The 23,347-nt window shown below is 45.1% G+C and overlaps 2 protein-coding genes across 2 annotated transcripts in view; one reads left to right on the top strand and one right to left on the bottom strand.

Annotated features, from left to right (window-relative positions):
• Nucleotides 1-17,934, bottom strand: part of NUP188 (nucleoporin 188) — a 74,606-nt gene extending 56,672 nt beyond the window's left edge. The window contains exons 1-12 of the mRNA XM_048512176.1: nt 17,812-17,934; nt 15,770-15,824; nt 12,918-12,991; nt 11,753-11,837; nt 10,567-10,647; nt 9,641-9,685; nt 7,101-7,193; nt 6,864-6,983; nt 4,519-4,730; nt 2,539-2,653; nt 1,717-1,917; nt 294-383 (exon numbers count right to left, since the gene is read on the bottom strand). Coding sequence (XP_048368133.1) covers nt 294-383; nt 1,717-1,917; nt 2,539-2,653; nt 4,519-4,730; nt 6,864-6,983; nt 7,101-7,193; nt 9,641-9,685; nt 10,567-10,647; nt 11,753-11,837; nt 12,918-12,991; nt 15,770-15,824; nt 17,812-17,837 — 1,197 coding nt within the window. The 5' untranslated portion in view covers nt 17,838-17,934. The remainder of the gene's footprint in view (nt 1-293; nt 384-1,716; nt 1,918-2,538; nt 2,654-4,518; nt 4,731-6,863; nt 6,984-7,100; nt 7,194-9,640; nt 9,686-10,566; nt 10,648-11,752; nt 11,838-12,917; nt 12,992-15,769; nt 15,825-17,811) is intronic.
• A 77-nt stretch (nt 17,935-18,011) lies between these two features.
• DOLK (dolichol kinase) lies at nt 18,012-20,803 on the top strand. Its single transcript, XM_048512737.1, has 2 exons — nt 18,012-18,125; nt 19,089-20,803. Exon 2 carries the CDS (start codon nt 19,171-19,173, stop codon nt 20,758-20,760), a length of 1,590 nt encoding a protein of 529 aa, XP_048368694.1. The 5' UTR covers nt 18,012-18,125; nt 19,089-19,170; the 3' UTR covers nt 20,761-20,803.
• The last annotated feature ends 2,544 nt before the right edge of the window (nt 20,804-23,347 follow it).

Genomic DNA, 23,347 nt, shown 5'->3' with positions numbered 1-23,347 from the left:
ATTTCTATACTCCCAAGTTTCAATTTCTAATTCCATTTTATTCACATAGAGCAGGGGTGGCCAACCTATGGCACTCCAGATGTTCATGGCCATGCTGGCAGGGGTTGATGGGAATTGTAGTCCATGAACATCTGGAGTGCCATAAGTTGGCCACCCCTGACATAGAGCCTTCAAGATATCTTTAGTCTACTATGCAGGGCATATCTTTTTGCCTAGAAAATGAACTTGTTCCAGGCTAGCAAGAGGAAAGGTAAGCAAAATAGTAAGACTCAGACCAGCCTTATGATACTTACCTGCTGGTTGCCTAGCGTGTGAAGTTCCAGTGATGTCAAGACAAAGGAAAGGAGGCCATAAATGCACATGCATGCTGTGCTGGCAGTACACTGCAGAAGCAAAGAAAGGGCCTATCAGAATGAGACAGCCTTGTTCAAAAACCACACAAGTGAAGTTCCACACCAAATGTTTCCATCAGCACCATCGCACATTCTAATGCAACAAGTTGATACCACAAGTGTACAAGAAGGACATTCAGCTTTTACAAAACCATCAACGAATGTACATAAATGTATTCAAATGTGGGTATATTTAAACAAGGGGTTAGGAAAAGATTGTACATATGTGAAGGATGGAAATGTCCCTCATGCTTATGCTCAACTCACTATCCATTGGGTGGCTTCCCCCCCCCCCCACCCCAGGACTAAGGCGATGTCATCAAACCAGATGGGCCAACGTTAAACAGATGCTTTAATAAATACATAATCTTTTTAAGAGTGTAAACAGTCAGCCAAAACAGGAGTTTCATGAGAAATGGAAGTTACATTTCATGTATTGTGCTGATATGTCTCTTGTAAACTAGAAAAGTAACTCAAATACATGGGATATAGTGTTTAATACCAATAGATTTTAATGTTGATCTAGCATAATTCAGGGTACCCTATTATGTATGAATTAGTCAGCATATTTAATAATTAGTAGGGTTTTTAAAGAAAGTTAAACTTAAGAGCAATATTAGTTTGATGGATAATTGATAAGAAAGGCTTTCTAAAATTTAGGCTCCTTCTGCACATGCAGAATAATGCACTTTCAAACTGCTTGCAATGCTCTTTGAAGCTGTGCGGAATAGCAAAATCCACTTGCAAACAGTTGTGAAAGTGGTTTGAAAACGCATTATTCTGCATGTGCGGAAGGGGCCTTAGACTGTAACAAATATCAAGATTTATTTTTATGTAATTGTAATTTTTGGCTATTTTTATCCATAAAGGTCTATTGCTATATTTCTATTATATTCTGTTATTCTTTTTAATATAATCAATTTTAAAAAGGGTGGGAGTCAGACATTTAGGGTCTGCTATTTTATTCTGGTTTCAGTGGTCTTGTAACTATATTGTAAGCCATGTGGACCACAAGGAAAGGCAAGGTACAAATGTTTTAATAAATGTAATTAATTCATACAGCCAGGAAGTGGCAGCAGAATCATAAGCAATTGTTTAATCTGGATTTCAAGTCTGAAGCCTAATGATACAAACTAATCTGTTCTTCATATATAATCAGTTCTTTGTCACTTGACCAATGACAGAATACACACACTGACCTATATAATTAAATGGCTTTAGGCCTTATTACTAAGAAAATAGGTGGCCAGCTGGCCAGCAGCACGGCCTTCAGGCAGGAAGTTCACATAGCTACACTCCTAAACCCAGACAGAGAGAGACTCACGTTCTTTCCTCCACTGCTTAGTGACCGAAGCAGCTTGGTAAGGTACTGGAATACATTCAGCTGGATAGCAGCACTTCCCATTCGCCTAATCACACCAGTTGACTCTTCAGGGCTCACTGTATGGCGGAGCAAAGCCCAGGCCAGGAGGACAGGAGCATGATGGGAGATATCCCCAAGAGTTAGCAGCAGACAGTCCATTTCCTGTTCAAAAGAGACAGTAATTATGAACAGGCAAAAATATCGTGCACGTAAGAAATAAGTCAAACAGACATGCTTAAATTTTGCATAGAGATAAGACTGTTGACATCCTCCTCATCTCTCAGAAACAAGAACTCTCCTTTCTCTGGGACCAACTTTTAAACACAGCAGTACAGAAATACCTTTTCAAATGCTCACAATGATTCCTTGGGTTCACAGAAAAATACACTAGTAAAGTACAAAATTGGGACTTATATATTCAGAGGGCGGGAAAGGGAATAGAAATGCCCGAGCCAGGCAACTAAAAGGGCCTGATATATTTGAAAGAAAAGCTGTAAGGGAGAAAGAGTCTGTATAGTCCTATCTCTGCAGAACTGGAACTCGGGGGAATCCCCTCTGGAATGGGCCTGCTCTTTCATTCTCTGTGCAACTTGGAGAACTTTATGAGCCACAAAGATGAGCACTCGTAGGATGCCTTTATATGCCCCCAATTCAGCTTGCAGTTCAGTCTTAGCAAACACTGTCATCCGTATTTTCTCACATAACATTTCATTGAGTTTTCACAAACAAGTTTCTACAAACAATTGCATTAACTAACTAACACAGGATGGGTTGTAGGTTTACCTGGCGGACCTGTCCACTACTAGCAAATTTATGCTCTTCTGTCCTGTCATCCAATACACGCTCATGCAGAGAGTCAATTTCCATGCCTTCCACGAGAATTAGGGCACTGAAGTAGCTGTGGGAAGATGGCAGAGAGAGAAAGAGAGAAAAATTATAATCAGGAATAGATGCAATGAGGAAGAAAAAAACATTCATGTTTTTTCAAAAAAACTGCAACTATACACAAATCCAAGGAAAGCTAAAGACGTTTCAGAATCTCACGCATCAGCAAATAAGAGCTGGCTGAACAGTCACAAACAGCAACATTAACTGCATGCCGGAGGGAACCTTTATTTCTACCTATTCTTCTTTGTTTCCATCTATTCCTCAATACCCAGTGCTTCAAGGAGACGCTGGCCACAGAACAAAAAGCGGCATCTTATATTACAAACTTACGAGAAAATATATTCCATTAAGAAAGGGGTCACTAAATGCAGCTTTGAATGCAGACAGCTACAAGTTAAGATTCCTGGCATTTCCAGTTTAAAAGATAGGTGGGAAGGCTGGGAGTCTACCTTGAATTCTTCAGAAATGCTGCCAATTAAGCAGATAAAACTGAGCCAGATGAACACACCTGCCAGCTGAAATTGTCATCAAAGATCTTTCTGCCTCTACATTTGTGTTCCTGTAAATGGGGCCCTTTCTGTGTTTGCACCCTAATTACAGAACACGATCCCTAAACACACATACCTTGCGCACCTGTTTTTATTTAGAAGCCAAGTGAATTTGCTTAGGGAGGACAGCTTGTCCCACTCTCCACAACTTTCAGTAGTTAGCTTAAGGGGGAAAAAATTCGAACAACTTTTCCAGCCATTTTTAAATTGCTCTGTGAAATTTAAACTGCTTTTTTATTGATTCATTCCTGGATCTTTAATATTTATTTATTTATATTTTAGATTTATTAGCCGCCCTCCCCCAGAGGGCTCAGGGTGGCGTACAACAATAAGTGCATAATAACAATTAATATAACATTAAAACCAACAACAAACAACATTCTAATAAAACGAGCATCTCAAACATTTTTAAAACTCAGATGGCAATAAAAACCCTCCCTTCCCCTTCCCCCCCACCCCAGCCCACCAAGGCCAAGGTGATGGAATCATGGTCAGCCCAGCTGGCCACTGTTTGTGGATTGTGGCTACTGTTTCTGTTAATTGGCTTGTGGCTACAGTTTGTGGCTTGTGGCTACTGTTTCTGTTCATTGTAATTTTTGTTATTTTATTATCTTAGATTTTACAAACTAGTATTAGCTACCCAGAGGATGAAGTCTGTAGTGAAACAGGAGGATACAAGTGGATCAAATATCTGACTCAGCAAGAAGCAACTTCCTGCTGATCACAGCTTCCCAGCATATCGGTATATGTCAAAATAGATGCACATACAACTTTCACACATGATTATATACTTCATTTTCCCCTCCAACTGCTTAAATAAAAGTCATGTTATAAAGCAGCTCCTGGAAACGAATTAACTTCATTGCAACAGGAAACCATCTATTCCAGTGATGGCGAACCTTTTCGAGACCGAGTGCCCAAATTGCAACCCAAAACCCACTTATTTATTGCAAAGTGCCAACACGGCAATTTAACCTGAATACTGAGGTTTTAGTTTAGAAAAACCGGTTGGCTCCGAGGCATGCGTTACTCAGGAGTAAGCTTGGTGAAGCAACTGTGCAACACTTCAAATGGGTGAATCACAACCCTAGGAAGGTTAATCAGAAGCAAGCCCCATTGCCAGCAACCGAGCTTACTCCCAGGTAAAGGATCGTGCCCAGGCTAACCTAGATGTGTGTGTGTGTGGGGGGGGTGATTTTCCGTCCCCCCACATGATGAATGAACTCTGTGCACGTGTGCCCACAGAAAGGGCTCTGAGTGCCACCTCTGGCACCCGTGCCATAGGTTCGCCATCACTGATCTATTCCATCAGATGTAGCATACTCACCCAATACGATCTACAAGGGGATCCATGCTCTTGTCAATCAGATGCCTATTGGTCTGCCTGGAACCAAACCCCTGGTCTTTGAACAGCTTGGCAAAAGTCAGCAGTTCCTCTGATGCCATTTCAAAATAGGCATAATAAAGGAAGATGACTTCCAGCAGCATGGATTGCTCACGGAGGCACTGCACAAACCAGTGGGAAACTTGCCGCTCTGTCTGTGTAAGAAGCAAAGGTTGTATTATGTTATATGTATTTATGCGGAGGATCTGTGACTCAGTGGCAGAGCACATGCTTTGCATGTAGAGGTAACAGGTTCAATCCCCAGCATCGACAGTTAACAGGATCTTAGGCAGCAGATACCTGGAGAGTCGTCTCTGCCCAAGATCTGAAGAACTACTGCCAGGGAGAATATTTATTTACCTACATTCTTCATTTATACCCTGCCTATCCCCCACACTGGGGACACAAAATGGCTACCAGCATTCTCTGATCCTCCATTCTGTCCCCACAATAGCCCTGGGAGGTAAATTAGTTGAGTGTGTGAGACTGGTTTAAGGTCATCCAGCAAGCTTTCATGGCAGACTGGAGATTCAGACCCAGGTTCCCTAGTTCCTAACTCAGTGATGGCGAACCTTTTCGAGATCAAGTGCCCAAATTGCAATCCAAAACCCACTTATTTATCGCAAAGTGCAAACACGGCAATGTAACCTGAATACTGAGGTTTTAGTTTAGAAAAAAACGGTTGGCTCCGAGGCATGTGTTACTCAGGAGTAAGCTTGGTGGTAGTGGTGAATCACGACCCTAGGAGGGTTTACTCAGAAGCAAGCCCCATTGCCAGCAACCAAGCTTACTCCCGGGTAAAGGGTTGTGCTTTAGTTCTTCGCATGAAAATCAGTGGGATTTAACAGTGCTTAACAAGGTTACCTATACTGCTTCCCCAAAACTAGGTCTTAGGTTTAGTGCTAATAATCAAGCCCAGTGGCCCAGGCCAGCCTAGATGGGGCGTGCCATAGGTTCGCCATCACTGTCCTAACTCAATACTCCAACCATATCCAGTGCCATAGGTTCGCCATCACTGTCCTAACTCAATACTCCAACCACTGCACAACTTTACATCTAGATATACTAGCGAGAGTTGCCAAATCCAGTTTCAGAAGTCCCTAGAGATTTGAGGGTGGTACTTCGGAAAGGCAGAGTTTAGGGAAAGTAAGGAGCTCAGGGGAGATGTTAGGGTTAGATGTGATGCCACAGAGCCTGACCTCCAGAGTTACCATTTCCTAAGGGATCGCTGTACTCTAAAGAAAGCGCCAGATCCACCAGGAAGTTGGCAACACTAAACAGCAGTCTAATTCAGTATAAGGTAACTTCACATGAATTGGTCACATATGCAGACAGGTACAAATACCTCAAAGTACAAACAGAAGGGGAAAAATTAAGTTCCTCCCCAGCAAAGGCCAAAGAGGTCACACAAGAGATGCATCGTGCTCCTATGCAGAACACAAAGGAATACAGAATCCTTCCTATAAAACAAATAATATAAGTTCCAGTCATCATGGATGTCACTCAAAGCAAACTAATACCACCAAAGATAGACTTCAAGTCCTGCTGTTTACATCCCTCTAAAAAGGGTCAGTGTCCTCCTCTTTGTAATTTTCAGTCCAGCCTTCCTCCACGGGACTCAGGATGGCATACAAATATATAAACATACCGTATATATATTACTGTAAGCCACTTTGGGAGGCAATTTCCAGCTGAAGAGTGCACAAAACACAGACTTGATCACCACTGGACAGAGAAATAAATGACCCTGTTGAAGTTTTGAAAGGCAGTGTGGTATAGTGGTTAAGGGTCATGGATCTAATCTGGAGAACCGGGTTTTGATTTCCCATTCCTCCTCACCGACAGTGGACTCTAATCTGGTGAACCGAGTTCAATTCCCCACTCTTCTTCATGAAGGCTGCTGGGTGACCCTGGGCCTGTCCCAGTTCTCTCAGAACTCCCTCAGTCCCACTACCTCACAAGATGCCTATTGCAGGAAGGAGAAGGGAGGGAGTTTGTAAGCTGCTTTGAGACTCCTTAAAGGTACCAAAAAGTGGGGTATAAAAACCAACACTACTACTTAACTCTACTACTTAAGATAGGCAACTAATGTTGCATGATGCTAAGTATTTCAGAAGATGTCAAAACTATGTCACCAGGTGCACCTTTATTTGGAACCTGAAGTCCTACGATAATAGCAGTAGCTAATTCCAGACGGAGAATACACAGTGAATTTGGATTCAGACACAGCTATCCTGCCAGATTTGACTGCTTAAGGTACACTGCACCAAGATATTAAAGGAACATACCATTAGACTCCCATGTGTTTCCCATGTCGGTGCTTCTGCTTTATACAGCTCTTCAAATTGTTTACGATAATTAGGAACCAGTTCCTTATCTAGCTTTTCCACGCACTGGGAATACTGGGCCTTTCAAGAAAAAAGAAGCAAAATCATGATTTCTCTCTTAAATACACAGGACACCAATGAATGCCTGATGCGTACAATAGAATTTGATGATATCAGAAGGCAGAGCACCACGCTTACCATATAAGGATGTCTCTCATCTTGGAAATAAGTGAGGAGGTGCAGGACACAGCGAAGAATACAGATCCTTTCCTCATAGTAATAGTCAGCAAGCTGTGAAAAAGCACCACCTTCTGTATTACTGACAGCCAAGCCTGCATTTTAATTCTTCACAAGCCTATCCCATAAAGCCTCTTGGCATATCCAGTGACCAACCTGCAAGTCTGTTCTTTCACTCACTCACTCACACACACACATGCACAAATCCTTTCACAGAACTGCTTGTTTCTCCAGGACAACTTCATCTCAAAACACCAGAAGCCAGCCTCTGGTTCTCAATACATTCAAACATCCCAATGAAAGTACAGTCAGCTATGGCTTGTCATCTAAATTGTCAAGCCTTAATTTTGAAAGCAGACAGGAAAAATAGCAGTTTGTACCCTCCCCCTACCTCCCACAACCCTGGCTTGGCTTGATAGGAGCAGAAGTGGCGTAGTGGTTAAGAGCAGGTGTACTCTAATCTGGAGGAATTAGGCCGCCTGGACGGCGGCGAACGGCGAGGTCGGGCGACGGCGCCGACCTGAAGATCGCTGGACCGTCCGCATGGACGGTCCTGAAGCAGTTGGGCAGTCGGGCCGAGTCACCAGTCGACTCACTCCAGCCTGCTCATGCGTCGCCGAAGACGCTTCTCATTCCGCGCGCCTGAAGCAGGCGCCACAGGGCCAGGGCGGGTATTCCCAGGCCTCGGGCGACGCCGGGAGGCCTGGGGAGAAGTGAGTGCCGAAGAGGCGCATGAAGCCGCTGCCGCTCGGCCGGGTAGCGGCGCTTTACGTCGGGCGCTTTCAAAAGAGCTTGGAAGCCGCCTGGGGAAACGCCTTCATGCCGGCCGGCGCGCGAGGGCTGGCGCTGCTGCGCTGTAGCTGGGCGCTCTCAGAATGGCGGGCCTGGAGACGGTGTTTTACCGCCTCCAGGTCAGCCATGAATTGCCCGCGGCAGAAACGCCCAGGGCGTTTCCGCCGCGGCCGAGCTTGGCGGTGCAGCCGACCTGAACTTCAGGACACGTCATGGGCGGTCGCGAAAACAACTGGGCAGCGGCAGCGGGCGCCGGCGTAGCCGATGACTGTCCGGGCCTCCGGTAGCCCGAGGCCTGGGAACTGGCCCCTGCGGCATGACGGCGCGGGGCCAGCGTGAAGCACCGGCGGCAGCGCCGAAAACCTGAAAAGAGTACGAGGTGGGGAGGCGGCATGGAAACCCGCTACCGTTCGGCTCGGCAGCGGCTTCGTACGGCGTTTCCCCAAAAGGCGCTGGGAAGCTCTGGAAGCGCCACCTTCATGCGGCTTGGGCGGCGGCTGCGTTGCAGCTGTACTTGTCGCGAATGGCGACCTGGAAGCCCGATGTTTTTGCGTCTCTCCAGGCATCACATGTGAATACCGATGCAGAAGCTTGTGGAGTTTGATTCCCCGCTCTGGTGATTGAGCTATGGAGGCTTATCTGGGGAATTCAGATTAGCCTGTGCACTCCAACACACGCCAGCTGGGCGACCTTAGGCTAGTCACAGTTCTTCTGAACTCCCTCAGCCCCACCTATCTCGCAGGGTGTTTGTTGTGAGAGTGGAAGGGAAAGGAGTTTGTAAGCCCCTTTGAGTCTCCCTGCAGGAGAGAAAGGAGGGATGTAAATCCTATCTATTCTGAAACGGTTATGGTTACTGCTCTCCCATTAAAGGTTGCTGCACTCACAGAGATGAGCGAGACTATGAAGATTAGAGGATGGTAAATAAAAGCAAGACAGGCCACTCGGCAGCCCTGCTTCCCCAAAGTAGAAGCTCAAGCCACAGTTTGGGTTGTTCACAAAGACTAGTGCAAGCCACAGTCAGGCACGCTATCTGAACTAAACCTCCCTCTCCAGCATCCTCCCTCCCATCTCGTTCATTCTCACACACCAGGGCAAGATAAAAACTGTGCAGTTTCTCATTTTATTTCAGTGTGGGACCATCATTTCCTTGAAGGCGAATTCTACTTCATTCAGCCTAAATTTCCATCTCAGTAACTAACTCCCTCCTTCACCCCAAACCATTATCCTCTTTCAGGTGGAAAGAGATCAGTCTTCATAGTGTCAAAGAGATCAGTCTTCTAAAATAAATAAATAAGAGTCAATCTGTAAATTATGCTTCTAAAGTGCATCTTTCAGAAAATAGTGCATCTTTCAGTTCCCACTTCTTTGGTGCATAAGGTCACGGACCCTACTTTAACCCTCTTCTATGTTGCAAAAGGTTTTCCAGTATCCATTCACTGGTTGCTGGACAAGTTGCAGACAAAGATTGCATGTTCAGGATGCATGCCCAGGGTGGCGGCGAACCTATGGAACTCCAGATGTTCATGGACTACAATTCCAATCAGCCAATTGGTCATGCTGGCAGGGGCTGATGGGAATTGCAGTCCATGAACATCTGGAGTGCCATAGGTTCGTCACCACTGGATACATCTTCAATGAATCACAGTCTTATACACAGAACAATGACACACAGAAACATTAACAAAGGGCTGCCTAGTCAAGTTACTGACCTTCAAAATGAGAGCCTGACTCTGCCTTTCATCTTGCAGAACAGTCTGCAAATAAGAAGCAATTGCTTTAAGACATAAGTAATATGCAACAGAAACCCACTCACATGGGAAGTGCCAAGAGGCACCACAAGTTCACTTTTTCAATGCAAGTTTCAAGTAATAACACAAAGAATTTGCATTAAAAAAAAGGCTCACCTATAATGCATCAATCACAACATCCAGGAACAGGGTGTTATAATTATATATTCATTAATACGAAACTCCAGCAATATACACCACTGTGCTTTCAAAGACAAAATTAACTGAATACTTTCGCTGTCCAGCTTGAAGCTTCGCTTGAAACAATTATGTGATGTGACTTTCTATGAGAACATTCATCTGATGTAACCATAATCCTTTGAAGTCTTTATTCGACGGATTTTATCCTGAGGACCAACCAGCTCTGTGTTTTTTGGTTGTTGTTGGATAACACAATTGTGCAATTGAAATTGCATTCAATTATTCAAATTATTTTGTCATTGAAAGAACAGTGCTGCATATTGATGGAGTTCCATATTTAGGAATATACAATCAAAATACCCTGTTCCTGGATGCTGTGATCGATGCATTATAGGTAACCCTATATTTAGTGCAAATTCTTTGTGTGCTACTGGTTCACTAACACCCTCCCGCCCCGATTATTTTACCACGGTGGTTTCAAGTAACATACAGAGTACCGAATCAACTGCAAAGTTAAATAGTCTAACAGGCTTTTACTCCAGTACCTTCCCCTTTAATTCTGTCCTTCACTTACGGTTTATGGGAATGCCTTGTAATTCAAATACTTAGTTTAGAAAATAGAGACATAAAGCCCTAAGATTACAGCAACAGCAGCTAATCGAACTGCTGGAAAAAAGAGATGCTGCATCAAGTTGCTTGCTACGGACCTTCAATGAGTCTCTGGTCCCTCTGTAATCCTCTTGAAGGTAACACTGTAACAGCTGCACACTTTGCTCTTCATCTAAAGCCTAGAACAATATACAGATTCGATTAAGTTACACACAAAGCGCCAAAACCACTCAGCTATCCCATCCATATAAACACAGTGGGTTGCATTATAGCAGTCGGAACACTAGTCCAACAAGCTCAGTGCCATCTAGTCTGACTGGCAGGTAGAATTCCAAGGGGCTCAGGAAGAATCAGCTCTTCTCCAACACTTGCACTGCAACAGCCTTTAACTGGCAGTACTACCCTATTTCCCCGAATATAAGACATCCCCTGAAAATAAGCCGTAGCAGAGGTTTTGCCGAAGTGCAAAATATAAGGCATCCCCCGAAAGTAAGACGTAACAAAGTTTTTGTTTGGAAGCATGCCCGGTGAACAGAACACAGAAAAATAAGACATCCCCTGAAAATAAGACATAATGCATCTTTGGGAGCAAAAATAAATATAAGACACTGTCTTATTTTCGGGGAAACACGGTAGGGACCATGAGCATGCAAAGTCCACGTTTTACTACTGAACCACAACCCCCTCCTTAGGACTCTTTCCTTGGGGAAGAAAACAGCAAATCGAACTTGTCCCCATTACACTCTCAATTTCTCTCGTCATCAAAGAGACAGTTATGCTGGTTTATCGTACTAGTTCTCGAATCAAAAACCAAAAGCCTACTTCCATCCCAACAGCAAAAGAAAAACTGGCCAGCTTTATGAAGTATCTGTTGAAATTATACTCAAACTAACTGCTTATACCTCATTGCCTTGTATCCCTATATATACAGTCCTTGTTTTTTAGGCTTGGCTGGCCTCATATCTTTCAGTATTGGTCTGACTGTATATATTTGCTGATCTGTTTAATACAGCTTTAAAGAGCACCAGCTTCCCTTACAACTGTACCCAGCCTCTCATCTAGGACTGCCATTGCCAGGTGGGGATATTTTCTCTATAGTAAAAACAACAGCGATTAGGAGGCTCCCTACAGGGTCACATAATGCCTCTCTCCCAGCCCCAGCTTTTTGCTCCTGTTGCTTCACTGGACGGGTGCTGGACTAGTAGGGGCAGAAGTCGCTGACCCTTCCTTCTGTCCACAGATAAGTGTTAAGGCATGAAACAACCCCACAGGATCTCTACTCACCAAAAACTTGCTGACTCGGAGGCCCAACTCCTTCAGTGGAGCAACCACGTTTTTATTAGCTTTTACTTTTTCTGCTGAACTTGCACTAAGGATTGAAAAAGCAGCATTAAAAAAAAAAGACAGATTGTAATTAATCATGGTGAAATCAAACCAAGACTGTAATGGAGCATCATTTAAATTATGGTTTTTTTCAGTGCAATTTGGTGACTTCCCCTTCTCAAGTTATTGCAGAGACTAAAAGCTGAAAGAAAGGACAGAGTTTCAGCTGTTTAAGTACCACAGACACCAAACAAGTGGCTCAAGCATTTAGGGTTCTGCAACCTGCGGCTCTCCAGATGTTCATGGACTACAATTCCCATCAGCCCCTGCCAGCATGGCCAATTGTAGTCCATGAACATCAGGAGAGCTGCAGGTTGCAAACCCATGACTTAGAAAGAGCTCTCCACCTATTTAAACAATTCACAAATAGTCTCATGGGCTACAAATGCTCTTAGACATTAAATATAAGCAAATAAGCTGGTTAATTCAGCAGACTGCTTTCAATGGTGGCAAGCCAAATGCCTCAGAAAGCCCACAAGAACGCAACAGCCCATTTCCCCCTTGCATCCTCCCCCCGAAACTGCTATACTGTCCCTGACGCTTCCATTTAACTATCAAGGTTACAGCCATTGATAGACGTGTTTTTCACAAATCAATCCACTATCTAGCCATGTTGCCAACATCACATTTTACCACCATAAGCTGAAGCTGCGTCACACTGAATCAAACCAGTGGTCCATTTCACGGCTTCCCGTCTTTAACCAAAGTTGCTATGAGATGGAGCCCAGCTCACTCTGCCAGCAAAGCATACGACCTCTCCCAAACTCCCCCAGGCTAAAGCAACAGCTGGATTCAGAGCCAATGGTGATAGAGCACGAGAGATTGGGATAAGAATGCCCACAGCAGCTGCAACCGTATTGATAATCCAGTGAACGGAATGCAATTTAATCATGTAATGAATGAAATACAAGCTCAAACTCTCCCTAGTCTCAGAAAGCCAAAAGAATGTGCACTGAAGCCCATGTTTCCATCATCTAAGGCACTATAGCAGCCCTCCAGATTTCCTGGCTCCTCTGCCTCATAGCACTGGTGAGGGGCCCCATTCTCCATCAGACAACTGCAGTACCTGGGAGGCTTGTAGTAGGAAAGCCCTTCGAGCAGTCTCTGCCAATGTTTATTCAACTCCTCTGCAATCTGAGCCTAGAACAGAAAAAAACAGGGCTTACTATACAAAAAACTGAGCACGGCAAGTAGTTTCAGGCAAGGAGCTGGGAAACCCCGGTTCAAATCTCCACACTGCCACAAAGCTGTTTCAGACACGTTGGGCTGTCACTGTCTCTCAGCCTAAGCTACTTCACAGAAGAGAGAACCACATATGCCACCCTGGGCTCCTTGGAGGAAAGAGAAAATAAGTTTACTAGGAATACATATTTGTTTATGCCACTACCATATATACATGCTAAGCAAGAGGGGAAGGTACACACCAAAGTGAAAATGAAGAAAACTTGTACCAACAGGCTACAATAATGACTTCAAAAAATTAGTTCTCCCACTGGAATAGCAATTTACTTTTAAGTAACCAAAATAATTTTATAATTTTACAAACAGTAACCAAATGTTTTGGAAAAATTGTTTACATTCTCCCATTGGAGTAATATATATAAACATAAGTTAGAACGGCACGGCAATGTAATCTACATATAAATATAACAGCTAGCCAGATTCTAGATCAGTGGTGGCGAACCTATGGTACGGGTGCCAGAGGTGGCACTCAGAGCCCTCTCTGTGGGCACGTGCGCAGACCCCCCCCCTACATCTAGGCTGGCCTGGGCCACTGGACTTGATGTGCGTGCACCTCAGCGAGCAGGGAGGACTCGGCTGGCAGGCCCGGTGCCTGTGCTCCAGATGGCTGCTGCCCGGGGGGCGGGCGGGGGGCGGCAGAGGTGGTAGAGATACTAGAGAGATGCAGAGCAGCGCATGTGGGACTTGCTGAAGGCTATAGCAGGCTGGCCCCTGCTCGAGGGGGTTATTCAGGTTAAATTGCCATGTTGGCACTTTGCAATAAATAAATGGGCTTTGGGTTGCAATTTGGGCACTTGGTCTTGAAAAGGTTCACCATCACTGTTCTAGATAATTAACCAACTGGCCTTGTTAAACTTCACGGCTGTTAAAGGCAGGTCAGAGTTTTTCAAAATACAATAATGGTTACAATCAGGGAGGACAACGCTCTGCAATTGGTTTGTTCTTATGCCTCTCGAAATGTCCTTTTGGTTACTGTTTGTAAAATTATAAAATTATTTTGGTTACTTAAAAGTAAATTGCTACTCCAGTGGGAGAACTAAGTTTTTGAAGTCATTATTGTAGCCTGTTGGTACAAGTTTTCTTCATTTTCACTACCATATATGCAGTAGGAAACAAAGAGAAGGCAAGAAGCCTCACCTATCGTTTATAAGAAATTGAACTCCTCTGGTTACAGGAAAGAAAGAGGCATGCCATCTGTCCACCAGCTGGGTCCTCCCACCTACCCTTGAGACCAGGCCAGCAGGAGAACAGGGGGAGGGGGTGGGGGTGGAAATAACATTGCATGGTACATCAATAGAAAATCCAGTGAAAACTGGATGTGATGTCAGGGTAGCAAATGACACTATGGAAACTCTATGGTTCCTAAAGCTTCAGTTGACATCACAGCTGCATTTCCACCCAGATATGGCATTGATGCCTCATGGGATATCAGATTCCCTGTCCCCAAAACTCCTAGAGGTGCTTTGTGCCTAATAAAGATCAAGTGAAGGAATTGAGGCAAGTGGCCAAATGCACTGTGCTTCCAACAAAACCACAGATGTTTCTCTAGAGCACACTGCTCTACCCTAGGCCACTAAGTCTGCCCATTCCACGGAACGGAACTAAGGCAGTGGTGGCAAACCTATGGCATGGATGCCAGAGGTAGCACTCAGAGCCCTCTCTGTGGGCACGCGCAATCAGAGTGCGCCTCCCCCACAAACATCTAGACTGGCCACAGCCACTGGGTTCGATTATTAGAATTAAACCTAAGACCTAGGCCCCTTCTGCACACACAAAATAATGCGTTTTCAAACCACTTTCACAACTGTTTGCAAGTGGATTTTGCCATTCCGCACAGCTTCAAAGAGCACTGAAAGCAGTTTGAAAGTGTATTATTCTGCATGTGCGGAATGAGCCTGTTTTGGGGAAGCAGTGTAGGTAACCCTGTCAAGCGCTGTTAAATCCCACTGATTTTCATGCGAAGAACTAAAGTGTGATCCTTTACCTGGGAGTAAGCTCAGTTGCTGGCAATGGGGCTTGCTTCTGAGTAAACCCTCCTAGGGTCATGAGTCACCCGTTGGAAGAGTTGCACAATTGCTTCAAAGCAAAGCCACCGACTACCACCAAGCTTACTCCCAAGTAATGCACGCTTCGGAGCCAACCGTTTTTTCTAAACTAAACCTCAGTATTCAGGTTAAATTGCCGTGTTGGCACTGGGCGATAAATAAGTGGGTTTTGGGTTGCAGTTTGGGCACTCGGTCTTGAAAAGGTTCGCCATCACTGAACTAAGGAGTAAACACATGCAAGCACCCCTTGCCTAATAGAAAGCTGCAGCATCTAAAGAAGAAAAACAAAACAGGCATGGAAAGAACAACAGGTAAAATCCCACTACAGACAGACAGACAGACAGACAGACAGACAGACAGACAGACAGACAGACAGACAGACAGAAAGAAAGAAAGAAAGAAAGAAAGAAAGAAAGAAAGAAAGAAAGAAAGAAAGAAAGAAAGAAAGAAAGAAAGAAAGAAAGAAAGAAAGAAAGAAAGAAAGAAAGAAAGAAAGAAAGAAAGAAAGAAAGAAAGAAAGAAAGAAAGAAAGAAAGAAAGAAAGAAAGAAAGAGGCTAAGCAGCAAAACAAAACTCACAAGAATGAAAGCATAAATCTTAAAAGCCATGCCTAAGCCCTTGCTCTACTTACTGGTTCTCTCAAAGCCGATCTGCCCAGCAGAATGGTCCATAATTCCCTGCTGCTCCTAAGAACAAAGCCAAATCCAACAGGTTAGAACAGTGGTGGCGAACCTATGGCACGGGTGCCAGAGGTGGCACTCAGAGCCCTCTCTGTGGGCACGTGCAAACAGAGTCCCCCCCCCCCACACACACACACATCTAGGCTGACCTGGGCCACTGGGCTCAATTATTAGCATTAAACCTAAGACCTAATTTTGGGGAAGGAGTGTAGGTAACCCTGTTAAACGCTGTTAAACCCCACTGATTTTCATGCGAAGAACTAAAGCGCGATCCTTTACCTGGGAGTAAGCTCGGCAATAGGGTTTGCTTCTGAGTAAACCCTCCTAGGGTCGTGATTCACCCGTTGGAAGAGTTGCATGGTTGCTTCAAAGCAAAGCCACCGACTACCACCAAGCTTACTCCCGAGTTACACATGTCTTGGAGCCAACCGTTTTTTCTAAACTAAAACCTCCGTATTCAGGTTAAATTGCCATGTTGGCACTTTGTGATAAATAAGTGGGTTTTGGGTTGCAGTTTGGGCACTCGACCTCAAAAAGGTTCACCATCACTGGGTTAGAATCTTAGGGTCAGTATGAGACGAAAATTTCTGGAAATGGGGAACCCATTGGAAAAAAAAAACTTTTCCGCAGATTTTTGCAGGAAAATAGGAAATTCTGTAGAAAATTAAGATATTTGCAATTCTTAAATTTACAGCATCATCCAAGGTTGGGGGGAGGGGGGGCATGGCCACAATAATGGATCACCTAACAGAGAAAACCCAGGGGCCAGGTCTTGCAAAATTGAAATTATACTCCATCACAATTGGAGCATTAACAATAATTGTCCTTCTTGTGGTGTTTGATTAGTATAACTAAAAATGCTGTGGTTCCAGTTGTGAATGGCTCACAAGTTGCTCTCATCCTGGTACTATTTGTATTTCATCAGCTTTTGGCCCTATCATTTCCTTTAACCCACCTATGCATATATATATGTGCAACCGAAGTTCAATGGTAGAACATAAGTTTAAAATGTCCCAGGCTCAATTCTTAGTCATTTTCCCTTTTCAATGTAGATGCTGGGAAACATTTTTTTAAATCTGGGGCTTTGTCAGACTACTAGACAATAGTACATGAGCCACTGGTCAGTTTCAGCAAAAGGCAGCTTCATAAATTATTGTGTATGACTGTGTGAAATACACATGTCTGCCAATAGAGGATAATACTGCAATGTAACCCCTGCATCTTATTTCCTACAGGAAGGCAATATTAACTTCATAGCTGCCAACAGCAGCAAGTCACAACTGGCGGTCCTGCCCCAAAGAGATGACACCAAAAAGGATCAGCTTTTGGGGGTAGAATGAGGTAACAGTACTTCGTTGTATATTGTCAAAGACTCTCTCAGCTGGAATCAACTGGTTGTGGTGGGTTTGTGGCCGTGGTCTGGTGGATCTTGTTCCTAACGTTTCGCCTGCATCTTCAGAGGTGTATCACAGAGGGAAGTCTGTTACACACTGTGTCCAGTGAGGTATCTGAAGAAGGGAGCTTGAACTGTCAAATGCTTCCACCCTGAAAATCTTGTTGGTCTCAATTCGAATCTTTTATACTGTGCGTAAATATCTTCCTCCGATTTTTTCTGTTCACAGCAGTAATACCACAACAGAACAGGTGGAAGCATCATAATGATAATGCCAGTATGTATATTACAGGAAACAGATCCACACCTAGGTGACCCTGCCATTCTCTCTCAGTCGCACCTACCTCACAAGGTTGTTGTGAGGAAAAGGCGGGAGGAAAACCACGTGTCCCGCTCTGAGTTCCTTGGACACTTAAAAAGTGACAGAGAGGCTGAGGCTAACCCTTCATGCCTCTGTCCCCTTTTCAGAGAAGCCTTCAAGGGAATCACCGACCTCCTCACCCTCCTCCGCCCGCCAAGGTATTTGGGGGGCTGCTCTTCGCCCCCCTCCCCATGCCGGTCGGCCGAAAACGCGCGCGCGCGCGCGCGCCTTCCTCCTACCTCGCGCACAGCCCGCTGTCCGCCATCTTGCTTTCCCCTGTCACGTGATCCCCTTCCCGGCTCCCCGCCCTCCTCGATTCAACGTGAACTCTCAGAGGAGGGGCGCGAGCGCCAGGGTCACGTGACCCCCAGCCGCGCGCGGCGCCCTCCTTTCGACCGTTGCTGGGAGGAGGGCGGGAAAGGAAAAGAGAGGGGGAGGAGCTCTCGCGCGCTTGTGAACACGTGATGCCGTGTTGTCGCGGGTCACCAAGATGGCGGCGCCCAGTTGAATTGAGGGATCCTGGAAGCCTGTAGGCTGAGTGTCCTCGAAGGAGGTTGGTGGTGAAATCTGTTTGGGTCTGATTTTTCTCTTTTGAGGAAAAGGCTGTTGGTTTCTGAAGGATGGGGTAAGGAGAGCCCTGTGGCGGGCACAGACGTGTGGTAACAGGGAAGCTCCCTTCGTCAGATGCTCGAGGTGACACCCTTATCATCAGGGCTATATGTGAATACAGCAGGGAGGGAAAACAATAAACGAGGATGGGTTAAGAGGGCGTGAGGTTGTCGCCTCTAACGCTTTAATGCGAACCTCAAGCAGTGGTGAGATCCAAAATTTTTAGTAACAGGTTCCCTCGCCAGCCCCCCCTCAGCAAAGGGGGCAGAGGCGTACTTAGCCAAACCTGAGCCCTGAGCAAAACCTGAGTTGGATGCCCCCCCCCCCCCCATGGGCAGCCACCCCACCAGGCTCCATGTTGCAGCATTTCTGCTGTTGAAGAAGGCTCTGTTCAAGCACCTGGACATCTGCTGCCAGTTTGAATAGCCATTTATCCATTTCTGTTTATGAAGCAGCTTCATTTATGATTAAACCCGGGACTGTACAAAGCATGTCTTCTATTGCTCCCAATGGCCATACTCAATTGTCTGTATATAAAAATCTGAACATATTACATTTATGTAGTCTCCACTTAGTAAGCCCAAAGGAGAGAGAATGGTTAAGGCACCCTTAGAAGTGTTTAACAACAGAACTAGCAACCTGACTAGCCCAATCACATCAAAGTTTGTGTGGTAAACAGGGTCTTCCACAGTTTGTACTTAGATGGGAGACCACCGAGGAAGATTGGGGTAGCTATGCCAAGGCAGGCAATTGCTAACTACCTCTGTCCATCTCTTGCTTTGAAACTCCCATTGTTAACTATAGCACTGATATGCTTTTCAAGCAAAGCTAACACTTTCATAGTTCAGGCAAGGAGCTATGATATAGCATGCTTTTTAATGGCTTTGTTTTGTTTTTTCACTTCTAGGAATGGTGTGAAGATGCAAGAGAAGCTCTGACTGGTGAGCAAAAGACTGGTTTCTAAAGTTTTGTGCTGGAACAAACATTACATGATGCCTCCATCTGGCACCATGTTGAACAAACCGGTTCTCATGGAATCTCTAATTGTGTTCACAATTGTGCTCAGTGTGCACAGTGCTGTCTGGGACCAGTTTTCCTGGTGTGCCATCGCTCTTGCAATCCAAGCTTTTTACATCCAGTTCAAATGGGATCATCTCCTTCAGCTAGGTAGCGCCGTCTTCCAGTTCCGAACAACTGCAAACAGTGGTCTCTTACCAGCTTGCATGGCCATTCCGTTATTGGGAATTGTGATGAAAGAACGATGCAGTATGGCTGGCATTGTGTACTTTGAACGTTTTGGGATTGTTGTGGCTTGCACGGGAATGGTGATTGCTCTTTTCCTTTCTGTGATCGCAATCGGCATTACCAAACCCGTGCCAACAAATACCTGCATCCTTTCTGGTACTGCTGGCAGTTTAATTATATATACCATGAAGCAATCTTTGTCTGTGTCCGAAGTGATTGAAGTTCTGGAAGTGCTGCTGATCTTCGTCTACCTCAGCATGATATTGCTGTACCTGTTGCCCCGGTGTTTCACCCCTGGCGAGGCACTGCTTATCCTTACAGGTATCAGTTTTGTCCTCAACCAACTCATTAAACGATCTCTGAATGTGATTGAAGGCAGAGGGGATCCTGTAGACTTCTTCCTTCTGGTGGTGGTGGTTGGAATAGTTCTCTTGGGGATATTCTTCACAGCTCTGTTTTTCTTCATGGATTCTGGGACCTGGATCTCCTCCATGTTCTTCCATATGATGACAGCGGTGCTGGGGCTGGGAGTGGTCATGCCGTGGCTGTACCGGCTGATCCGAACAAATCCCTTGTTTTGGCTCTTCCAGTTCCTGTCTCAAACACAGGCAAGAGTTTACCTCCTTGCCTACTGGATTCTGCTGGCGATGTTCGCATGCACCATAGTCCTCTACCAAAACGCAAAGCGATCTGGTTCCAAGAAGCACCAAGCATCGACAGTAACCAGGAAGTATTTCCACTTCATTGTGGCAGCTACTTATTTTCCAGGGCTAATCCATGACCGCCAGCTCCTGTATGTGGCCGCTGTGGTCTGTCTGGCAGTCTTGATTCTTCTAGAGTACATTCGATACTTTAGGATCAAACCTTTTGGCCAGATGCTTCGAAATCTACTTTCTCTGTTTTTGGATGAACGCGACAGTGGGCCTTTGATCTTGAGCCACATCTACCTTCTCCTTGGAATGTCCCTCCCTGTTTGGCTATTCCCAAGACCATGTGCCCCCAAAGGAACTTTGGCCAGGGCAGGAGCATTGGCACCCTACTCCGGAATACTAGCCGTGGGAGTCGGGGATGCGGTAGCTTCTATTTTGGGTAGTACCGTAGGGGAAATCAAATGGCCAGGAACCAAGAAAACTTTTGAAGGAACAATGACTGCCATCTTTGCCCAGATCATTACAGTTGCCCTAATCCTGATCTTTGATAGCCTGGTGGATCTCAATGCCAGCTACTCTTGGATTTTGGTCTCTATTAGCTTGGTTTCACTTTTGGAAGCTTATACCACACAAGTGGACAATTTACTCTTGCCCCTCTACCTCCAGATACTGTTGATGGCTTAGAACCCTTTGGTGTGAAATAAAATTTCCCTTTGTTAGACAGTGACACTAACAGGGTATGTTCATTCCTGCATTTCGATGCTTCAGTAAGGTCAGCATGATCCAAAAGGTTGACATTGCTGTGACGTGAATAATTATGTCAAAAGAAACGGCTCCTTGAGCAAGCGAACACTGAGAATCCTAATGCAAAATGCTGCAATTTTTGCCAGTTGTCTTTTTAAAATTCCACTCTGAGATGACTCCAGCAGCATTATTGCTTCAGCAAAGTAAGAAGAGGTTGCCTGCCTGAATTAGCAGCAGTCTGCAGCACCAACCTCGAGTTATTCCATTCGTCCCTGTTCCCCTACATGCATGTATTATGGGGACCATTGAAGAGTAAACCAAGAAAGACAACATTTCTCAACCAGCAAATTGCATGTATCAATTCACACAGCAAAGGAACTTCTTTTGTTTCTCTTTTTGACAGACAGCATGTGACCATAAGGCAAGGGGAGGTGAGGTGCCCTGTATGGTATCAGAATTTAGGGCAAAGGTCAGACCTGGGAGGATGTCAGGGCAGATGCCCTGAAGCATTGAATTGCTTCAAGGGTTTTTTGTTTTTTACTTAAGGAGGGCTTGCCCTGGATAATTTCACAGTGGGTTGAACTATTTTCTTTTCCTTTTCGCATTGGGTAAAATTTCATCTGGAGCCTCATCATTCTCTTTATCCAACCAAGATTCTTCATTCTTTGTATTGTTGAAAGCTTTCATGTTGAGTGTGGCTGTAGTCTGGTAGTTTTTGCTCCTAATGTTTCGCCCGCAGTGGGAAACCACAACAGTCACCTTCTCTCTTTCTTGTTGACTTACCTCACTTTTTCAAGCTATCCTTGAGACCCTATAATATTTTCCAGGTTGCTGCTATTACAACCACTTCTTGATTGCTTAAGTTCAGCATGTGGTTGGAGGAGCATCAGTAGGAAGGAGAGAGAGGCAGCCTCGTCTGGGTTCCAGGCCATGTGTTGAATCAGCTTCCAGTCTTGCATTGCATCAGCAAGATCCAGTGTGGTATAGAGGTTAAAAGCGGCTGACTCTAATCTGGAGAGCTGGGTTTGATTCCCTCTCCTCCACATAAGCAGCGGACTCTTATCTGGTGAACTGGCTTCGTTTCCCTGCTCCTACATTCTTGCTGAGTGACCTTGGGCTAGTGACAGTTTTCTCAGAACTCCCTTACCCCATCTACTTGACAAGGTGTCTGTTGTGAGTTTGTAAGCCCCTTTGAGTCACCTTACAGGAGAGAAAGGGGGGATATAAATCCAAACCTTCTCCTTCCCTAAACTCACTGGGGGCTCCATGCCATTATAAAGAAGCTAGCTACCCAATAATTTATGTCTACGTTCAGATATCATAATAAGTCTCCTCTATCTGTGACAGGCACAATCACAGCTTGTTCACCAAGCTCACGCTCCTTCCCTTGTCCCCTGGCACATGAAATGCAATTCAGTACTTCCTGGTTAGATGCAACTCCCCTTTGCCACAACATCCAAATCCAGGCTCTTCCTTGAACTGGAGTTGGTTTAATCTTCCCAAACCAGAAAGCTGAACTGGAATTAGACTGTAGGTTAAAACCCCAGTTTGTGGGGAATGAACAATCCTTGCCTGCATTTGCATAGCAAATTGAATTGCATGTGAACCTGTGAGCATGTGAACATGTGAACCTGACCAGTGATACCTGACACAGCCAGGTGTCAACACAGTGTTGTTACCTGACACAGCCAGATGTTTATCATGGCATCTGCATGCTGTCTGTGGGTTTGGACATAACAAATGAGGTTGTGAACTTGGTTAATCATAGGATTTGCACATTCCCTTCCTCCTTCCCTGCATCAAATCAGATCCTTAGCAAGCTGAGGGGCTTTTTTTTCTCAATAACTTAGAATTTAACCATTTAATGCTGATGAAGAACTGCATTCATTTGAAAATAAAAATCCACTTTTTAAGTCACTGATATCATGATGAGTGGGAGTTAGTTGACAACCTCCATCCTTGGTCTCAGTGAGTTGTGTACGGAAAGGAGAGGGGGACATTTAATTTGTGCCTGTGTTTCACAACAGCTGAACAGCAGCCTTTCTGTCTAGTGGGCATTTTCTACCAACTAGCAGTGGAGCAGAATGTATTGTCGAAGGCTTTCACGGCCGGAATCACTGGGGTGCTGTGTGGTTTCCGGGCTGTATGGCCGTGTTCTAGCAGCATTCTCTCCTTAGGAAACCACACAGCCCGGAAACCACACAGCATCCTAGTGGAGCAGAATCATAGTTAAATCTAGGTGTAAAATGTGCTCTTAATTTGTAACTAGAGATTCAGATATGTTAAGACAGCCAGAAGAGCCCGACCTGTCAGAATATTAGCAAGAAGAACCAATATGGCAACATCAGCAGTGGCGTAGTGGTTAAGAGCAGGTGTACCCTAATCTGGAGGAACCGGGTTTGATTCCCCGCTCTGCCGCCTGAGCTGCGGAGGCTTATGTGGGGAATTCAGATTAGCCTGTACACTCCCACACACGCCAGCTGGGTGACCTTGGGCTAGTCACAGCTTCTCGGAGCTCTCTCAGCCC

The sequence above is a fragment of the Sphaerodactylus townsendi genome, linkage group LG12 (genome assembly GCF_021028975.2).
Source record: "Sphaerodactylus townsendi isolate TG3544 linkage group LG12, MPM_Stown_v2.3, whole genome shotgun sequence".
Classification (NCBI taxonomy): domain Eukaryota; kingdom Metazoa; phylum Chordata; class Lepidosauria; order Squamata; family Sphaerodactylidae; genus Sphaerodactylus; species Sphaerodactylus townsendi.
The sequence above is the reverse complement of the archived record's forward strand: the minus strand, read 5'-3'. Positions and strand labels throughout refer to the sequence as shown.